Consider the following 16,748-nt stretch of genomic DNA (forward strand, 5'->3'; position numbering starts at 1 on the left):
TCTGCTGCTAACATCTTGGTGTCAGAAACCATAGCACACCTTCAGAGGTATAGTGGAGTCCATGCCTCAACAGGTCAGGGCTGTTTTCAGAGGCAAAAGGGGGACCTACACAATATTTGGCCATGGTTTTGGTCACTATGTTATGGCTGATAGGTGTATATCTTCCACTGATATTCATTGCATCTTAATATATCGTTTTCACTGTGTCTTTAGGAGGACAATCATGTCTTTAAACCCTTCCTGTTTTTTTACTGCCACCACAAAGTTTACAGAAGATAACAGATAGCAGAATCTGTTGACTTTTGTAAACATATTATGTTTTACTTTTACAAATGTTATGGTAGTCTTTCCAGCGCTGACTTTTGCCGAAAATTAATTCATTGATTAGAACGCACTCACTAAGCTGTGTGTTTTACCTGGCTTTCTTAAAATGCAGGTCACTTACAGAGTTCACTTATTCACTCTAAAAAATATCATCTGCTATATGACTAAAATGTCATGTAAATATTGAATACAGTTCCTGAATAGGCCTATACAAAGGAGAAGGGTGCCTGTGTCAACCCTGAGGTCATAAAGGGCATCTTGGTTCTGTTAATGGTTGCCCCCTTCCAGACTGAGTGGCACATCAGCCACTGCCCTCCTCCTAAAAAAATACAAAGAGAGAATGGCTTATGTTTCAATGTGTGAGGTGTCCCCAGCTATTTCTGAACCCAGAACCTTTCTGTATCTCTGCAAGTACGGCTAATGTCTGCCACAGCAAAATCTAATAAGTATATTCCCATTTATATATTATGATTTTTTTTTTTTTTTGTTCATCGGAGTGGTAATCCATTACTTCCTGCTCTACTACGTTATGAATATGAGGTGATCGTGCCAAACTCCCTTAGTCACCTATTAACATGGTGAATGAAAAGACCCATCTGCACTACTAGGGCAGCAATAACTGCAGACGCTGGATTAATCTAAGATATTTCATTCTATCAGTTATCATGTCACATCAACCACAAATTGTTACAATATATCATAATGTGGTAAGCAGATGTCAAGGCAAGGCAAGGCAATTTTATTTATATAGCACATTTCATACACAATGGTCATTCAAAATGCTTTACATAAATATCCATTTGACAGAGGTACTGTTACAGAAATAAGAAATAATAAAAACCATTAAGAATATAAAATCAAATACAGAACAGTGAAGACACCTAACCAGGTGTTCAAAGACCTAGCATGTGCCTGCTACACAGTCAACCTGGAATACAGCAAGTCCTATAGGCATTTACTTAACCACAGTCCCGTTATGTAAATCGCAGACTAATTGGCTTATTGCACTGTGAACTCCGGACATGCAGGACTGAATAAAGAGCGACCAACCGACCCCCACACACACAGCAATCTCAGTCCAGAAGTATTACTCTATACACATACATGATCTCGGCCAAGGTGAAGTAACCTGCTAAAAAAAACATTTGAGATGTGTTTAAGATTGGCTTCATGCACACAGACACACGACCACAGCGTCGGAATCACTTAGATTTTGAAAACCACCAATAACATTGGTGCACGAGACTTCACTCAGAGGATTTACGCAACACTGAGTGCTGGCGTCAGACCCCGTCCACTGTCTTTAGATGTGAAGGCCATGATAGAGGACATTTACCCAATCGCTCTCAAGCATAAGGAGCATGGGGAGGTGGGGAACACAAGAGGTGGTGTGATAAGTGGACAAAGGGGCCGACTGGTAGCGTGGTCAGGGCTGAGGGGCTTGGGATTAACGTGGCCTCAGAGGGGTGATGAACGAACAGTGCTGTCCCCCGTGAACCATTAATGCCATTTTCATATTATATACCTAACCTTTATTTAACCAGATGGTCATTTGAGGTCGAAACCCTCTTTCGCTGAAGTGAATGGGCACGTGCTGGTGGGTGAAGTCATTAACAATGACGAAGCTTTGCTCTCGAGGACATCTGTCCATGAATGAACTCAGCAGGAACCAGCAGGCCCAGCAGGCTGATTCATAATTTGACTGGTGCGGAGCTCATTTGTCAAACTTACGTCAGATTCACGCAGCTTCCTTTTCCCTTCCTACTGCATCACAAAAACTTTTACCTACGCTTCCTCCCTCTCTTACCGCTCATCAGGGTCAGGCAGAAAAAAAAAGATTCTGATTAATTGGGATTCTTGTTTAGACAATTTTGAAATTGATTTTTTGAAATCCAGATATCAGTTTTATAAATCTGTGCATTTGCTGAGTGGCAGGTTAGAGAGAAACAACCAGCCATCATGACTGACAATGTTGCTAATATGGAAAGCATTGTGGCATTGATGGAGCTGCTTCAAATTGGCTGTTTCACACATTGAACGTCCCCTTGCAGGCTGCACTCAACTTCCAGCGACCACACGCTTGCATTGGACACTTTTCTTGCACCGTAGCACAAACTATTCATGATTTAAAAAAAAGAAATACTGACTCGAGAGTAACGAGTCCATTTTAGTGACTTGTTGAACTTCAAAATTCAGTCTAACGGGTTGCAGCAGATTTCTCCAACATAATTGGTTTCATATGCGGTCCTCCAACTAAGTGCTCTGACCAATGGTGGTTTACGTTCAGAAAAAAATAGAAGCCAGATAGAGTTGCAAATACATGTTCAAAACAGACAATAGGACACACGTCGCAATAATAAATGCGGATAAATGATTATTGATTGTGATGATATAGACATTTAGATAAAAACAGAGGTTTTGTTAAAACAGACAATTAACTGATTAATTAACCGTTAATTCAAACGACTGCTTCGTTTATTCGAAAGGCTGGCAGTTCAAGACATCGTCACTTGCAGGATTCATGCATTGTCCTCCAGCAAAGTGCTGCGCCAAAAAGCTGTTTGTTTTCACGTTGGCAAAGAAAAAAAGATCAAGCCAGCAGCATTATAAAGACTTATTTATAAACGGACGCAATTTGCAATAACGAACACAATTAAGTGATTATTGATTTTGATGATACACACATATGAAAGACATTAACAACTGACTCAAATCAATTTCACCATTCATTTGAACTACTGTTTTTTTTCTCCAATGGCTGGCAGCAAAGTTCTATGATACCACTGACGGTTCATATGCAATAAAAATTGGAACGACTTGCACCATTTTGAAAGACAAGGCAAAGCCTCACATAATTTGCCATTATTCCATTGTAGTTTGTAAATGAGGCATTTTTTAATTGAAATTATTGATATAAAAAAAAATACAAATATTTTGGGGTTATTTATATTTTTTGATAAAAAGCCATTTAATGTAATGTTTTGGGCCTGGTTGTCCATGTTTAACATTAATATTTAGTAATCTAGACAAGTAAGAAGGTAACTTGTGCAGTTCATAGCCTTCATTCTGAGGTAATATAAGCAGTATCAGGATTGAATTTATCACTATATCCAAATGAAATCAAAATCGAATCAGAGTCAAATCGGGACCTTTTGAATCGAAGGTGAGGATCAGTGCCGATACCCAGCCCTAGTCAGGCAACCATTCATGGTTTTCCTGATGGAGAGACAGATGAAGTGAGAGACCAGAGCGGGGTGCTCTCAATTAGCCCAAGCATCCAGAACTCATTCACGTTTATGTCACAGACGTGGGCACATGTCTCAACTAGCTATTCTGTCATTCACCTCCAGCTCCAGAACAGACAACACCCCCTCATCACTTAGGTGACCCTGGCCCAGAAATCTATGCTCCCAATTTCCTAGCCCATAGCGTTCCCCTAATCTTAACCTCAATAACACAACCTTTATGCCTAAACATAACGAGGCGATAAAAACTAACTTAACCTTAAGTGGTAATGCGTAAACCTAAAAGTAACCCCAATTCTAACACTGCCCAATTGCACGGTTTTCCCTAAACCTAACCAGAGACAGAAAATTCACCTTGTGAGACTTGCCAAAATCCCCAAATTTCACAATTTCTCAGTCTTTTGTTCACAAAAAAAACATACCACAGACAGACGCGCACGCTCTCTCGCATGCACACGTGCTCTGTCACCAACCCTTGCATGCCCCCACCAACCCACGCGCTCACACACACACACACACCCCCCCTCGGACGTACGCACACACGACCCCTCGCATGCACACCTCCCCCCCCACCCCCCTCAGACATACGCATGCACCCGCCCACCCTCGCAAGGACATTTGTGGCTAAGGTTTGTGGCCCTGTAACAGCAGCAAACACTAAACTGCTATTACAACACAAAACATTTGGTGCTGTTTTTACACAATAGCCCTAGCTGTGTTCATTGCTTTCTGCTGTCACTTCATATCCAAACAGAGCTGGAGTTGCGCTGAAGACATCCTCCATAGCCGTGTGGGGAATGTGACAGGCTTAAGGGGCTCCTGGCAGGTGACTCGTGTGGTAGTAAGGCGTGAAAAGGCAGCCAAGTGATTGGGCAGCGAATGGTGGTGCCTGGAGGTTGTGTTCAAAATGGTACCCCATTCATTAGTGCACAATGTTTGATCATAGCCCTGTGGGTCCTGGACAAAAAAGAAGCACACTATAAGAGGCCACGGTTTGGGACAGACTTCAGAGAATCTCTGCGTATCTGAAAGAAAGCAACGAGGCCAACTACTCATCTCTGGCATCAACGCTATGCGATGCAACCGGCTCTTCGTGACTGGCAATGAATGGTGTCACGACACTATGACTATTACCCTGGTCCCCTAACATACACACGACACTTTAGATTATGACTATTACCCTGGTCCCCTAACATACACACGACACTTTAGATTGACTATTACCCTGGTCCCCTAACATACACACGACACTTTAGATTGACTATTACCCTGGTCCCCTAACATACACACGACACTTTAGATTATGACTATTACCCTGGTCCCCTAACATACACACGACACTTTAGATTATGACTATTACCCTGGTCCCCTAACATACACACGACACTTTAGATTATGACTATTACCCTGGTCCCCTAACATACACACGACACTTTAGATTGACTATTACCCTGGTCCCCTAACATACACACGACACTTTAGATTATGACTATTACCCTGGTCCCCTAACATACACACGACACTTTAGATTATGACTATTACCCTGGTTCCCTAACATACACACGACACTTTAGATTATTATTATAATTTTTTATAAAAAGCTATTTAATGTAATGTTTTGGGCCTGGTTGTCCATGTTTAACATTAATATTTAGTAATCTAGACAAGTAAGAAGGTAACTTGTGCAGTTCATAGCCTTCATTCTGAGGTAATATAAGCAGTATCAGAATTGAATTTATCACTATATCCAAATTAAATCAAAATCGAATCGGGACATTTTGAATCGAAAGTGAGGATCAGTGTCGATACCCAGCCCTAGTCAGGCAACCATTCAGGGTTTTCCAGATGGAGAGACAGATGAAGTGAGAGACCAGAGCGGGGTGCTCTCAATTAGCCCAAGCATCCAGAACTCCTTCACGTTTATGTCACAGACGTGGGCACATGTCTCAACTAGCTATTCTGTCATTCACCTCCAGCTCCAGAACAGACAACACCCCTAACATACAAAGACAAACATACTAAGTATGTGCGCTTTCATTGCATGCACAACCTGACAAAACTATTCAAAAACTGTGTTAGGCCCATGGTAGAAAGTGATAAAATGCCATGTAATAAAATCACAGCCCTGCTCCAACCACATTGACTCAAGTTCATCTTGCCTTGATGGGCAGTTTGGAGCTCAAATGTATTGACTGTAAGAAAAGAAAAACGGAATTGAAATATTTCATATAGTTGTAGAAAAACTAAATTCAATAGTATGAAAAAAAAATTTTAAGTGTGGAAAAAGTGTAAAATAATTAAAGGTCCAATCTTAAAATGTCTTAATTCAAACATGTTTCTTTCCACGCTCGCTTTTTCTTACGATTACAATTTCTTCCCACCCTCATTCAACTATTATTCTTTTTTATCTGGGCATTGAATTCTTCACCCGATTAGCCATGAATTACACAACTATAAAAGGTGAAAATCCTAGCCTTTCCATGCACTGCTTTCCCAATGCAACCTGTGGAGAGAAGTTTAAGAATTGTATAAACTAGGCTGAATGTGTACATTTAAACAGAAAAATAAACTGTTATTCACAGGTTGTATCGACGTCACTGTTGCCATGGTCACAGATATATATTGATGAAAGTTTAACATGTAATCGTAAGAAGAAGCAAACGTGGATTTTTTTTTTTAGAAAGAAGACATTTTAAGATCAGACGCATTTAGCATACACTTTTTCCATGCTTGAATAACTTAATTGATTTTAGTTGTTTTCTCAAACTATGAAATATTTCAGTTCTGTTTTTCTTTTCTTACAGTCAATACATTTGAGCTCATTTTGGCTCCATAGGGCCACGACTTTGTGTCCCTCCTTCAGGGAACCAGGGATATAGATATAAAGTCCCCTTTGACACACAGGGTTATCCAATCATGCTCCAAGCTGGTCAGGCTGAATACTGAAGTCCCACTGCAGCCAACCCAAACAAAGCGACTGAACACACCAGCTGTTCCCTGGAATACGCAGGTCACCCATTCACCCACTAATCCCCCAACCTACAACATGCTGTGAACAGTATAGAACTGACTATCAACAATAGAACATGTAAGGTGATGCCAAGTACCACGAAACACAGCACTTTGAGCACTGCCCAGGATGTCAGCACCCTCCTAGCGAAGTGGCTTTTTTAATCCACTGGGAGCACCCTGTAATAATATTGAAACAATGGGCCATTGGTCGAAAAAGGCAGCCAAACCAAAGAAATTAGGGGACAGATCCCTTTCATGCAGTCTTTTCAGAATGATAGTATGCACATTTGGATAACGGTGCCAAAAATGGTTTATTCAAGTTACTGTAACTGGGAGACAGTGACTCCTGCTGGACAGAAGGCACGTCAGTGTGCCAGCGCCATTAAGGTGAAGGATGAGAAGCAAATCGAGAACAGAGCTCTCGCCCCTCCCTACGCTCCATGTTAGACGCATCCTATTCACGCTTTTACTCTGCACCTGTTGAGCAGGACCTGCTTGGCTCGAGGTAGGATGGAGAAGAACGACTTCCAAGGTATGGGACTTGACCGACCCATTAGGCGCCTACCGTTGGAGAAGAACACGAAAATGTTCAGCCCCTTTTTCTCTCCTTTCCAGCAGAGCTGCCGAACCAAAAAAAATAAGGAATTTGGCTGATCTAATGAGCTCTGTCTGTCTAGACAGAGTCTGACACAGGGTCACAGAACAAGATGGAGCTGTGCCACCACTGTCACAGGCACACCTACATCAGCCATGGAACAGGCGTTTCCCATAGTTTGACGTAAACAGCAGCCACACAGCAGAGGGAGCGACGGGCTGCAATTAGCATTATGTATCTAGCTAGATTAATCTATAATCTACCGAAGGCATTCCGACCAGCCTAGATATCTTCCAGCTCTCAGGAATATGCCTCTACCGGTCGTTTTGCAGAGTGAGGGCACAACTCGGTAGTTCTCAGCTTGTCCATTAAATCTGAAAATATGGCAATTCTGAAGCTGGAACTGGTATGAACCCCGCTGAAAACCGGACTACTTTTGCTGAGGACAGATTTGTGGATCCACCGCAAATGTGGCATTAGCAACTAACTGTGATGCATCAATAGACGATACCCCAACTAATTCACAGGAAGCACTGGTCTTTGAAGTAAGCCAACAAAGTAGCTTGATTCACCACCTACAAGCTGTGACAAGTCAAAGACACAGGCCCATTGACTTCCTGCCTCATCTGTAACACCTTACTCCGCTGGAGCCAAACTTGTGGGACATCAGAGACATTCATGTGTTGAGTGTAACTTACGTCGCTGACGTAAAGAGAATTCACACAAACTGACCCAGACAAATCTTGTGAGTAATTTGCGGAAAGTGATTGTCGAACATGGCTTACTTGACAATGAGTAAAAGCAAAAACAAGTCAGGGAATATATTACGGTAACTGCTTTCAGCTAACAAAACAGGTGGGATACATACACAAGTGGACAGTTCAGCTAGTGGTGCCTTCATGCAGTTGTGATGAAGATTGGAGGATCAATGTGTTATCACCTGGAAGAAGGGGCTTCCAGTCTGATTTGAACTGCTGTTGGCCTATAATACATGACTGAATAATTTGTTCAAGTAACAGCATGATCTTCATATAAACAGCTGTGCTCAAAAGTTTGCATACCCTGAGAGAACTGGTAATAAGTACCATTTGTAAAGAAAAAATTAGTGAGCAGGAAAAACACGTCTTTAATTTCTTATGTGATTCATATTCAGCTGTCGGTTATAACAGAATGGCACAATCATAAAACATGGCAAAAAAAAATTACTGACCCCTGTTTAAAAGTCTGCATACCCTTAGTTCTTAATATTCTGCATTGCCCCCTTTAGCATCTTGTAATAGTTGTCTATGAGGCCCCAAATTCTTGCAGGTGGTATAGCTGCCAACTCATCTTAACTTGTTAAAATGCCTCCAGGTCATGCAAAGTCCTTGGTCGTCTTGCATGAACCGCACGTTTGAGATCTCCCCAGAGTGGCTCGATGATATTAAGGTCAGGAGACTGTGATGGCCACTCCAGAACCTTCACCTTTTTCTGCTGTAACCACTGGAGGATAAACTTTGTCTTGTGCTTATGGTTAATGTCATGCTGGAATTTCCAAGAGCATCTTGCAGCTTTAATGCAGGTAAGGCTTCTTTCTGGCAACACGACAATGCAGCTCATTTTTGTATCGTCGTATTGTGCTCCTTGAAACAAACACAACGTCTTTTTCCAGAGCAGCCTGTATTTCTCCTGAGCTTTACCTGTGGGTTATGCTTTTGTATCCCAAACAATTCTTCTGGCAGTTTTGGCTGAAATCTTTCTTGGTCTACCTGACCTTGGCTTGGTATCAAGAGATCACAGAATTTTCCACTTCTTATTAAGTGTTTGAACATTACCGACTGGCATTTGTAAGGCTTTGGATATCTTTATATATCCTTTTCCATCTTCATAAAGTTCCATTACCTTTTGCCATGGCTCAATTTCAAGCCTGCTCAGTGCATCCACGTAGGAGCTAACAAACTCATAGACTATTTATACACTGACACTAATTGCAGTTTAAAAAGCCATCGGTGTGGGAAATTCACCTTTAATTGCCATTTTCACCTGTGTGTGTCACCTTGTATGTCTGTAACAAGGCCAAACATTCAAGGGTATGTAGAATTTTGATCAGGGCCATTTGGGTGATTTCTGTTAACATTATGATTTAAAAAGGAGCCAAACAACAATGTGATAAAAAATGGCTTCAAATGATCACTATCCTTAAATAATAAATAAGACCGTTTTTGTAATAATTTACAAATCAATGCCATAATTTCCACTTTCTGCAAGGGTATGCAAACTTATGAGCACAACTGTATGTCACTGAAGTGACTGACTCAAAGAGGACTCTTTCTTCCTTTAAATAGGATGGTAAAGAGAACCTTGTTGGAACAATGAGTAACTTTTCCAGAGACTTGAAGGGTCAATATGTTAGGTTTTTACTGTACTACCTGCATAAATACATGCATAAATGACCAGTGGACATCTGCAGTTAATGTTTAAAATAATATTTTTCTACAAAATGGATGAGTGCCCAAGATATTCCACACTTAAACTTTCTTGCAGGTCCATCTTTCGGTTTACACTGACATGACACTCGTAGTACTACCCTTCCCATCCTAAACCACCCTCAAATAGGTGCATGCTATTCCAGTCTCGTCCGGTAAGGGAAGATGAGGAGACAAGTCATGTTATTGTTTAAATGCAGGATTCTACACAGTGCCCTTTAACGGTTTCATCGCTGTTGCATGGGATTTGAATTTCAGTGTACATCCTAAGTGGACTGGAGCAGAAATGGTACGGATCCCAACCCGGCTGTATATGTACCTGTATGATTGGAGAACTGCACGGAGTTGATTGAATCCACCTCAAACCCCAGCACCTGTGGAACAGAAGACGGATGCATCAAAGTATATTCGGGCAGGAGAAGTAAAACCCTTTTTCCAAAAAACTTGGGACGCAGCTTAAAATGCAAATAAAACAGAATGCAGTGATGAAGTCATGTGCTCAAAATACTGCTCGAAAAATTTAAGGAACACAATCATCACAGTATAACACCAAAATGTATCCCTATCTTTAAATAAAAAGACAACATATCAAATGTTGGAAATGAGAAATTGTACTGTTTTTGGAAAAATACATGACCATTTTGAATTCGATGCAAGCAACACGTTTCAAAAAGTTGGGACAGGGCCAAGTTTACTACTGTGTTGCCTCATTTCTTTTAACAACACTCTGTAAGCGTTTGGGAACTGAGGAGACAAATTGCTGTAGTTTAGAAAGTTAAATGTTTTTCCATTCTTGCTTGATATGGGATTTCAGATACTAAACAGTTTGGGGCCTCCTTTGTCATGTGTTTCGTTTTGTAATGTGCCAAATGTTTTCAATGGGTGACAGGTCTGGACTGCAGGCAGTTCAGTTTACTACAGAGCCATGCTGTTGCAATACGTGCAGTAGGGCTGTCAACGAATATTCTAAATTCGAATATATATTCGAATAGTTAAAAAAAAAAGAATTTCGAAGGTGAATATTAGTATTCCAATTTTTCAAAAAAATGTTGTCTGGCAGTCGGCTTTGCGAGTGGGCGCGCTAGCGTGCCTGACGGTACAGATCCATATGTCCGACACAACTGAAGCGTGGTGTCGCGACGTCATACAGCCATGGTTGATGCTCCACGCCCCTGACCAGCAGCTGATTGGATGAACGCGTGATATGGGTCTGGCTACTCGAGAATTTCAACAGTGTCATGGCGGCTCTTTGAGAATACGATATCGTATTGGGTCCCAACTTTTCTGGAAATGTGTAGAATCTGGTTTACCACCCGCTGGAATTATGAAGGACAGACAAGATATGAAAATGCTGTGGCCCCTTAGCCTTAAAACGTTCCTCCATACTCCATTATTTTTCTTGAGCTTCCCATGTACTAATCCCCGGGTTCAATAACTAGGTGTCACAGCTGGTTGTGAAAGAAAGGCTCCAACGGCTGGTGCATATTGGCCTTTTATAAATCATGGACCAATGAGCATGAAATTTAAACACAATGGAAACTATCCAAAACAGTGTGGTATAGTGAAGCCCAAGCCGCTGCTGTAAAACTTGCTGCACTCCTAAGACTTTCCAACGTTTGCATCATTTCCAAAGCACAGAGAGTCCAACAAAGCTGGCAAACCATGGAACTATGATACAGTGGAGAGAACAAGTATTTGATACACTGCCGATTTTGCAGGTTTTCCCACTTACAAAGCATGTAGAGGTCTGTCATTTTTATCATAGGTACTGTTCAACTGTGAGAGACGGAATCTAAAACAAAAATCCAGAAAATCACATTGTATGATTTTTTTATATTTTATTTGCATTTTATTGCATGACATAAGTATTTGATCACCTACCAACCAGTAAGAATTCTGGCTCTCACAGACCTGTTAGTTTTTCTTTAAGAAGCCCTCCTGTTCTCCACTCATTACCTGTATTAACTGCACCTGTTTGAACTCGTTACCTGTATAAAAGACACCTGTCCACACACTCAATCAAACAGACTCCAACCTCTCCACAATGGCCAAGACCTGAGAGCAGTGTAAGGACATCAGGGCACAAGGCTGTGATGGGCTACAGGACAATAGGCAAGCAGCTTGGTGAGAAGGCAACAACTGTTGGCGCAATTATTAGAAAATGGAAGAAGTTCAATCTCCTTCAGTCTGGGGCTCCATGCAAGATCTCACCTCGTGGGGCATCAATGATCATGAGGAAGGTGAGGGATCAGCCCAGAACTACACGGCAGGACCTGGTCAATGACCTGAAGAGAGCTGGGACCACAGTCTCAAAGAAAACCATTAGTTACACACTACTACCGTCATGGATTAAAATCCTGCAGCGCACGCGTGGTCCCCCTGCTCAAGCCATCGCATGTCCAGGCCCGTCTGAAGTGTGCCAATGACCAACTGGATCATCCAGGGGAGGAATGGGAGAAGGTCATGTGGTCTGATGAGACAAAAATAGAGCTTTTTGGTCTGAACTCCACTCGCCGTGTTTGGAGGAAGAAGGATGAGTACAACTCCAAGAACACCATCCCAACTGTGAAGCATGGAGGTGGAAATCATTCTTTGGGGATGCTTTTCTGCAAAGGGGACAGGACGACTGCACCGTATTGAGGGGAGGATAGATGGGGCCATGTATCACGAGATCTTGGCCAACAACCTCCTTCCCTCAGTAAGAGCATTGAAGATGGGTCGTGGCTGGGTCTTCCAGCATGACAACGACCCGAAACACACAGCCAGGGCAACTAAGGACTGGCTCTGTACGAAGCATCTCAAGGTCCTGGAGTGGCCTAGCCAGTCTCCAGACCTGAACCCAATAGAAAATCTTTGGAGGGAGCTGAAAGTCTGTATTGCCCAGCGACAGCCCCGAAACCTGAAGGATCTGGAGAAGGTCTGTATGGAGGAGTGGGCCAAAATCCCTGCTGCAGTGTGTGCAAACCTGGTCAAGAACTACAGGAAACGTATGCGCTCTGTAATTGCAAACAGAGGTTTTTGTACCAAATATTAAGTTCCGCTTTTCTGATGTATCAAATACTTGTCATGAAATAAAATGCTAATTAATTAAAAATCATAATGTGATCGTTTTAGATTTTCATCACTCACAGTTGAAGAGTACCTACGATAAAAATTACAAACTTCTACACGCTTTTTAAGTGGGAAAACCTGCAAAATCGGCAGTGTATCAAATACTTGTTCTCGCCACTGTATGTTTTCTATGGAATTTGGGGATACGTAGCAACTAGTACATAACACCTACAGTCATGTGAAAGTTAGTACACCCATGGAAAGTTGTCTTTTTACCTCCTTTTACAAATTTGGACATAAGGATATGTAATCTTCACTTTAACACTATTAAAAGATGAAGGTACTGTAAAGAAAGCATTGAATTACAAGGAACTCTGTACAACATAGAAATGGAATCATGCCGAGGCATAGAGTTGGGGAAGGTTCTAAATAAAAGCTAAAACTGAGTCCCAGGGAGCACAGTAGGTTCCGTTATTGTGAAATGGAAGGTATGTGGAACCACCTAGACTACTAGAGCTGAATGGCCGCCCAGAGCTTCAAAGCTTCTCTGCAGATATGGGAGAACATGCCAGAAGGATCATGTCTGCAGCACTCCAATCAGGATAACCACACCACCTGAAGGAAACCTGAAAAACAGTTCTATGGTTTTATCAGACCAAAATCATACCACTAAGGAATAATTTCATGTGTAACGTCTGCCAAAAACAAAGTAATGCTCATCACCTGATCAATACCATCCCTACAGAAAAGCATTGTGGTGGGAGTATCATCACTGGTCAGGATTGAAGGAAGTACGAACAGAGCAAAATAAACAGAAGCCTCTGAAGAAAACCTGATCCAGAGCGCACAGGACCTAAGGCTGGCAGCAAAGATTAATCTTTCAGCATGACAATGACCCAAAGCACACAGCCAAGACAATGCTGAATGGTCTGTGAATGTCCTTGACTGGCCAAGCCAAAGACCAGACTTGAACCCCAATAAACATCTGTGGGGAGACATGAAAACTGCAGTTAACCAACACTCTCCATCTAATTTGCTATAGCTTGAGTGGATCTGCAAGGAAGAATGGATGAAACTGCCCAGATCTAGAAGTGCAAGGGCTCATACAGGCATACCCAAGAAAACTCAAAGATGTGACTGCTGCCAAAGGCTCTTCTACAACGTAGTAAATAAAGGGTGTAAATACTTATGTAGAATAGACATTTTTATTTTCAGCAGAATTTGCACACATTTCTAAAAAAACAGTTTTAGCGTTGTCATTATGGGGTATTGTACATAACTTGATGGCAAACAAAATGTCAGTACCAACAAGTTATGTTTCTTATCACATGCTTGATCAGGAAAGTAGGTCTACGTGAAAGCCCACGTAGGGTTTGAACAAGCAGTTCTCAGACTAACAAGTCACCCATGAAGCATCATTACAATTGCCCCTCAAAAAGCAGCGGCCCTTGTGAAGCAAGGGCAACAATTACTTCAAGGTCTTAGAGCATAAGATGTCATTGATTGACATGCTAACAGTGTGAACCTATAACTGGCTAGCTCTTTCGCATCAGTTACACAATGCCCAACCTGCCCCAATGAGTCACTAGTGTGCAGTGTGGCAAGGCAAATCTGTCCAACAATTGTCCCAAAACAGTGCTAAGACAACCTTTTGCAAAACTTCTACAAACAGTCGCTATGCTACAACCAAGATATGAACATGGGTCTCAATAATTCAGCAGCAGTGGCTTAGAACACTGCACCACTCGAGAGCTACTCACATGTTTCCCAATTTTTTATACCTTAATTTTACTAAGTCAGTTGACTGAAAACATATTGTAATTTGCTGCAACAACCTGATAACAATTACTGTTAACTGCCATGCTGTGGGAAAAAATATATTTTGCCATGGTGGCTCAGGGATCTGATCGAACAACCCTTTGGTTAATGAACATTTGCTTTCACCGCTAGGGTATCTGCTGACCCATGATGTTAAGTCACTGCAATAAGACAATTTTACAACTACTATTTGGTTTCCACAACATTGGGACAAGTGTTTATATCTTTTATATAGTTTATATTTTTAAACAACCGCCTAGTGTGCTTTCTTTTGAAAAAGGTCCAACATGAGCCTGTTCTGGCCCTTAAAACAGATTTAAAAACAGATCCACTTAGCAAAGACATTCTCATAACATTCCATATTTGTTCTTCTTTAGTTCCTTGAAAAAATAATACTGGGAACGAACGTTTGTTAGCAGGGGATGATCTTTTAGAGTGGGCATTTAATTTAAAATTAAACAAAGCATAGTCAGCCTCGTATATTCATTTTTAACTACCAGCCATTTACCTTATTGTGAATAGCAATTTTAACTACGAGCAAAAATGGATAGACGATTACATATCACTGGTTAGTACACCAAGGGAAAACATAATTGGACATGGCTTGTCTTGACCTTTCTATAAATAGAAGGCAACAATTTTGACTTCCAGTACACCCATTAATGGATTATAATATTTGTTTGAAACAGGTCATGTTGGTGAATCGTTCGGGCCTCATGGTATAAATCAGGATTAAATTAAAGCTCTTGTTTCCTCTTTAGTGACGTCAGATAGGGTAATATAAATACCTCACGCAGCAGCTCTCTGATGTCTTAACTGATAGGATGGCAGGCACATAGGATTCCCAGCTAATTGACGTCCATACGCTTATTATCGGTGACGGATTTTTAACATTTGGACGACAAAACGCGGTTTGCGGAAATAATGACCTGGTACACAAATCATAACATCATCTAATGTCATGATGACGAAGAGGCTGAGAGAATGGTATCCGTGATTATGATGATATCGATTGTGAGAAGGACGGATGAACAGAAAACAATATGAATGAGATTGAATTGCTGCAAGTGTAAAATCATGTTCTTTACGAATACAGATTTCTGCATAGTCCAACAGGCATGGAAAAAATAATTATCGCCATCCCTGGGTTATATCAATCTGTCTGGTAAATGTTACATATAAAACAATTTTCATTTCTATCTGTTAATGGTTTGTCATCACCGTAAAACATATCAATCTAGGTTAAATTAACATGCGAGCGCCAAAAGGGTATTTGCCATGTGACCTTTTGCGATACACTCCGGCACAATTGCTCAACGCTAGTAAATTCGCATCAAATACCAAAATATTATCTAGTTAATAGTACTTAAAAGCGTTGTATCATTATAGAATATATTCCTACCTGTAACGGAAACGATGCCGATTTATTGCCAACATATCCCCTGACAACATGACTCTGAATTGACAACACTCTGCATTCCATTTCGTGCATAAAGTTAGAGTAAAACACGCTACACAATCCGCGCAAAACAAACGCAGGTTTTGTGTTGAGTGCTGCACGTGAAGCAGCGGTCCCGAGTCCAAAATCCAAGGTGCTGTCAGTGATGGTAAAAGCAGAATCCAGCCACTAAATGAAGGACATGGAACCCACACAGTAACACTCATTGAAGAGACACATCATTATTCTTCAGGCATTCGTGACGGGCACCTAAATCCACTGACATCACGAGCGCAATAATTGAACGGACGTGACACATAACTACAGTCTACATCGATATTGAAATGTATTACAATTCTTGGACTTTCTTTATTATCGAAATGGGCGATGGTGTTGCCTTTGGGATTAATTGTGTTGTTAGCTTACAAGGGCTCACACAGTAGTGGGCTAATTAAAAAAGGACATTCACTTTGTTAATTTTATTGGATGGATAGCATATTTAAATGAGAAATGACACGTGGGAGCAATCAAAGAGATCTTACATTGTCTTTGCAGCAAGCGTGGGGCGGCAGAGATACTTTTGGGGAGATTGGAGAAACTCCCATGACATTGTATTGACGCGCATTGGTTATACCTATAGCTATGTGTTATGACAATAATGATGTCGCTATATGTCGTCAATTGGCCTCAAGGTGAATTCTGGATAATTATGGGATAAGGATAGCCATTCCCATAGAATCCTTAATATCATGGATTTAGTGACGTTTAGCTTAGCAACCGCCTGATGTAGCAGAACAACC

The 16,748-nt window shown here is 41.3% G+C and overlaps 1 protein-coding gene across 1 annotated transcript in view; it reads right to left on the reverse strand.

The window, feature by feature from the left end:
• Positions 1-16,178, reverse strand: part of pdxkb (pyridoxal (pyridoxine, vitamin B6) kinase b) — a 43,005-nt gene extending 26,827 nt beyond the window's left edge. Inside the window, exons 1-2 of the mRNA XM_010886019.4 lie at positions 15,913-16,178; positions 9,961-10,015 (exon numbers count right to left, since the gene is read on the reverse strand). Of these exons, the coding sequence (XP_010884321.1) occupies positions 9,961-10,015; positions 15,913-16,002 (145 nt within the window). The 5' untranslated portion in view covers positions 16,003-16,178. The remainder of the gene's footprint in view (positions 1-9,960; positions 10,016-15,912) is intronic.
• Positions 16,179-16,748: the final 570 nt, after the last annotated feature.

This window comes from Esox lucius, chromosome 22 (genome assembly GCF_011004845.1).
Source record: "Esox lucius isolate fEsoLuc1 chromosome 22, fEsoLuc1.pri, whole genome shotgun sequence".
Classification (NCBI taxonomy): Eukaryota; Metazoa; Chordata; class Actinopteri; order Esociformes; family Esocidae; genus Esox; species Esox lucius.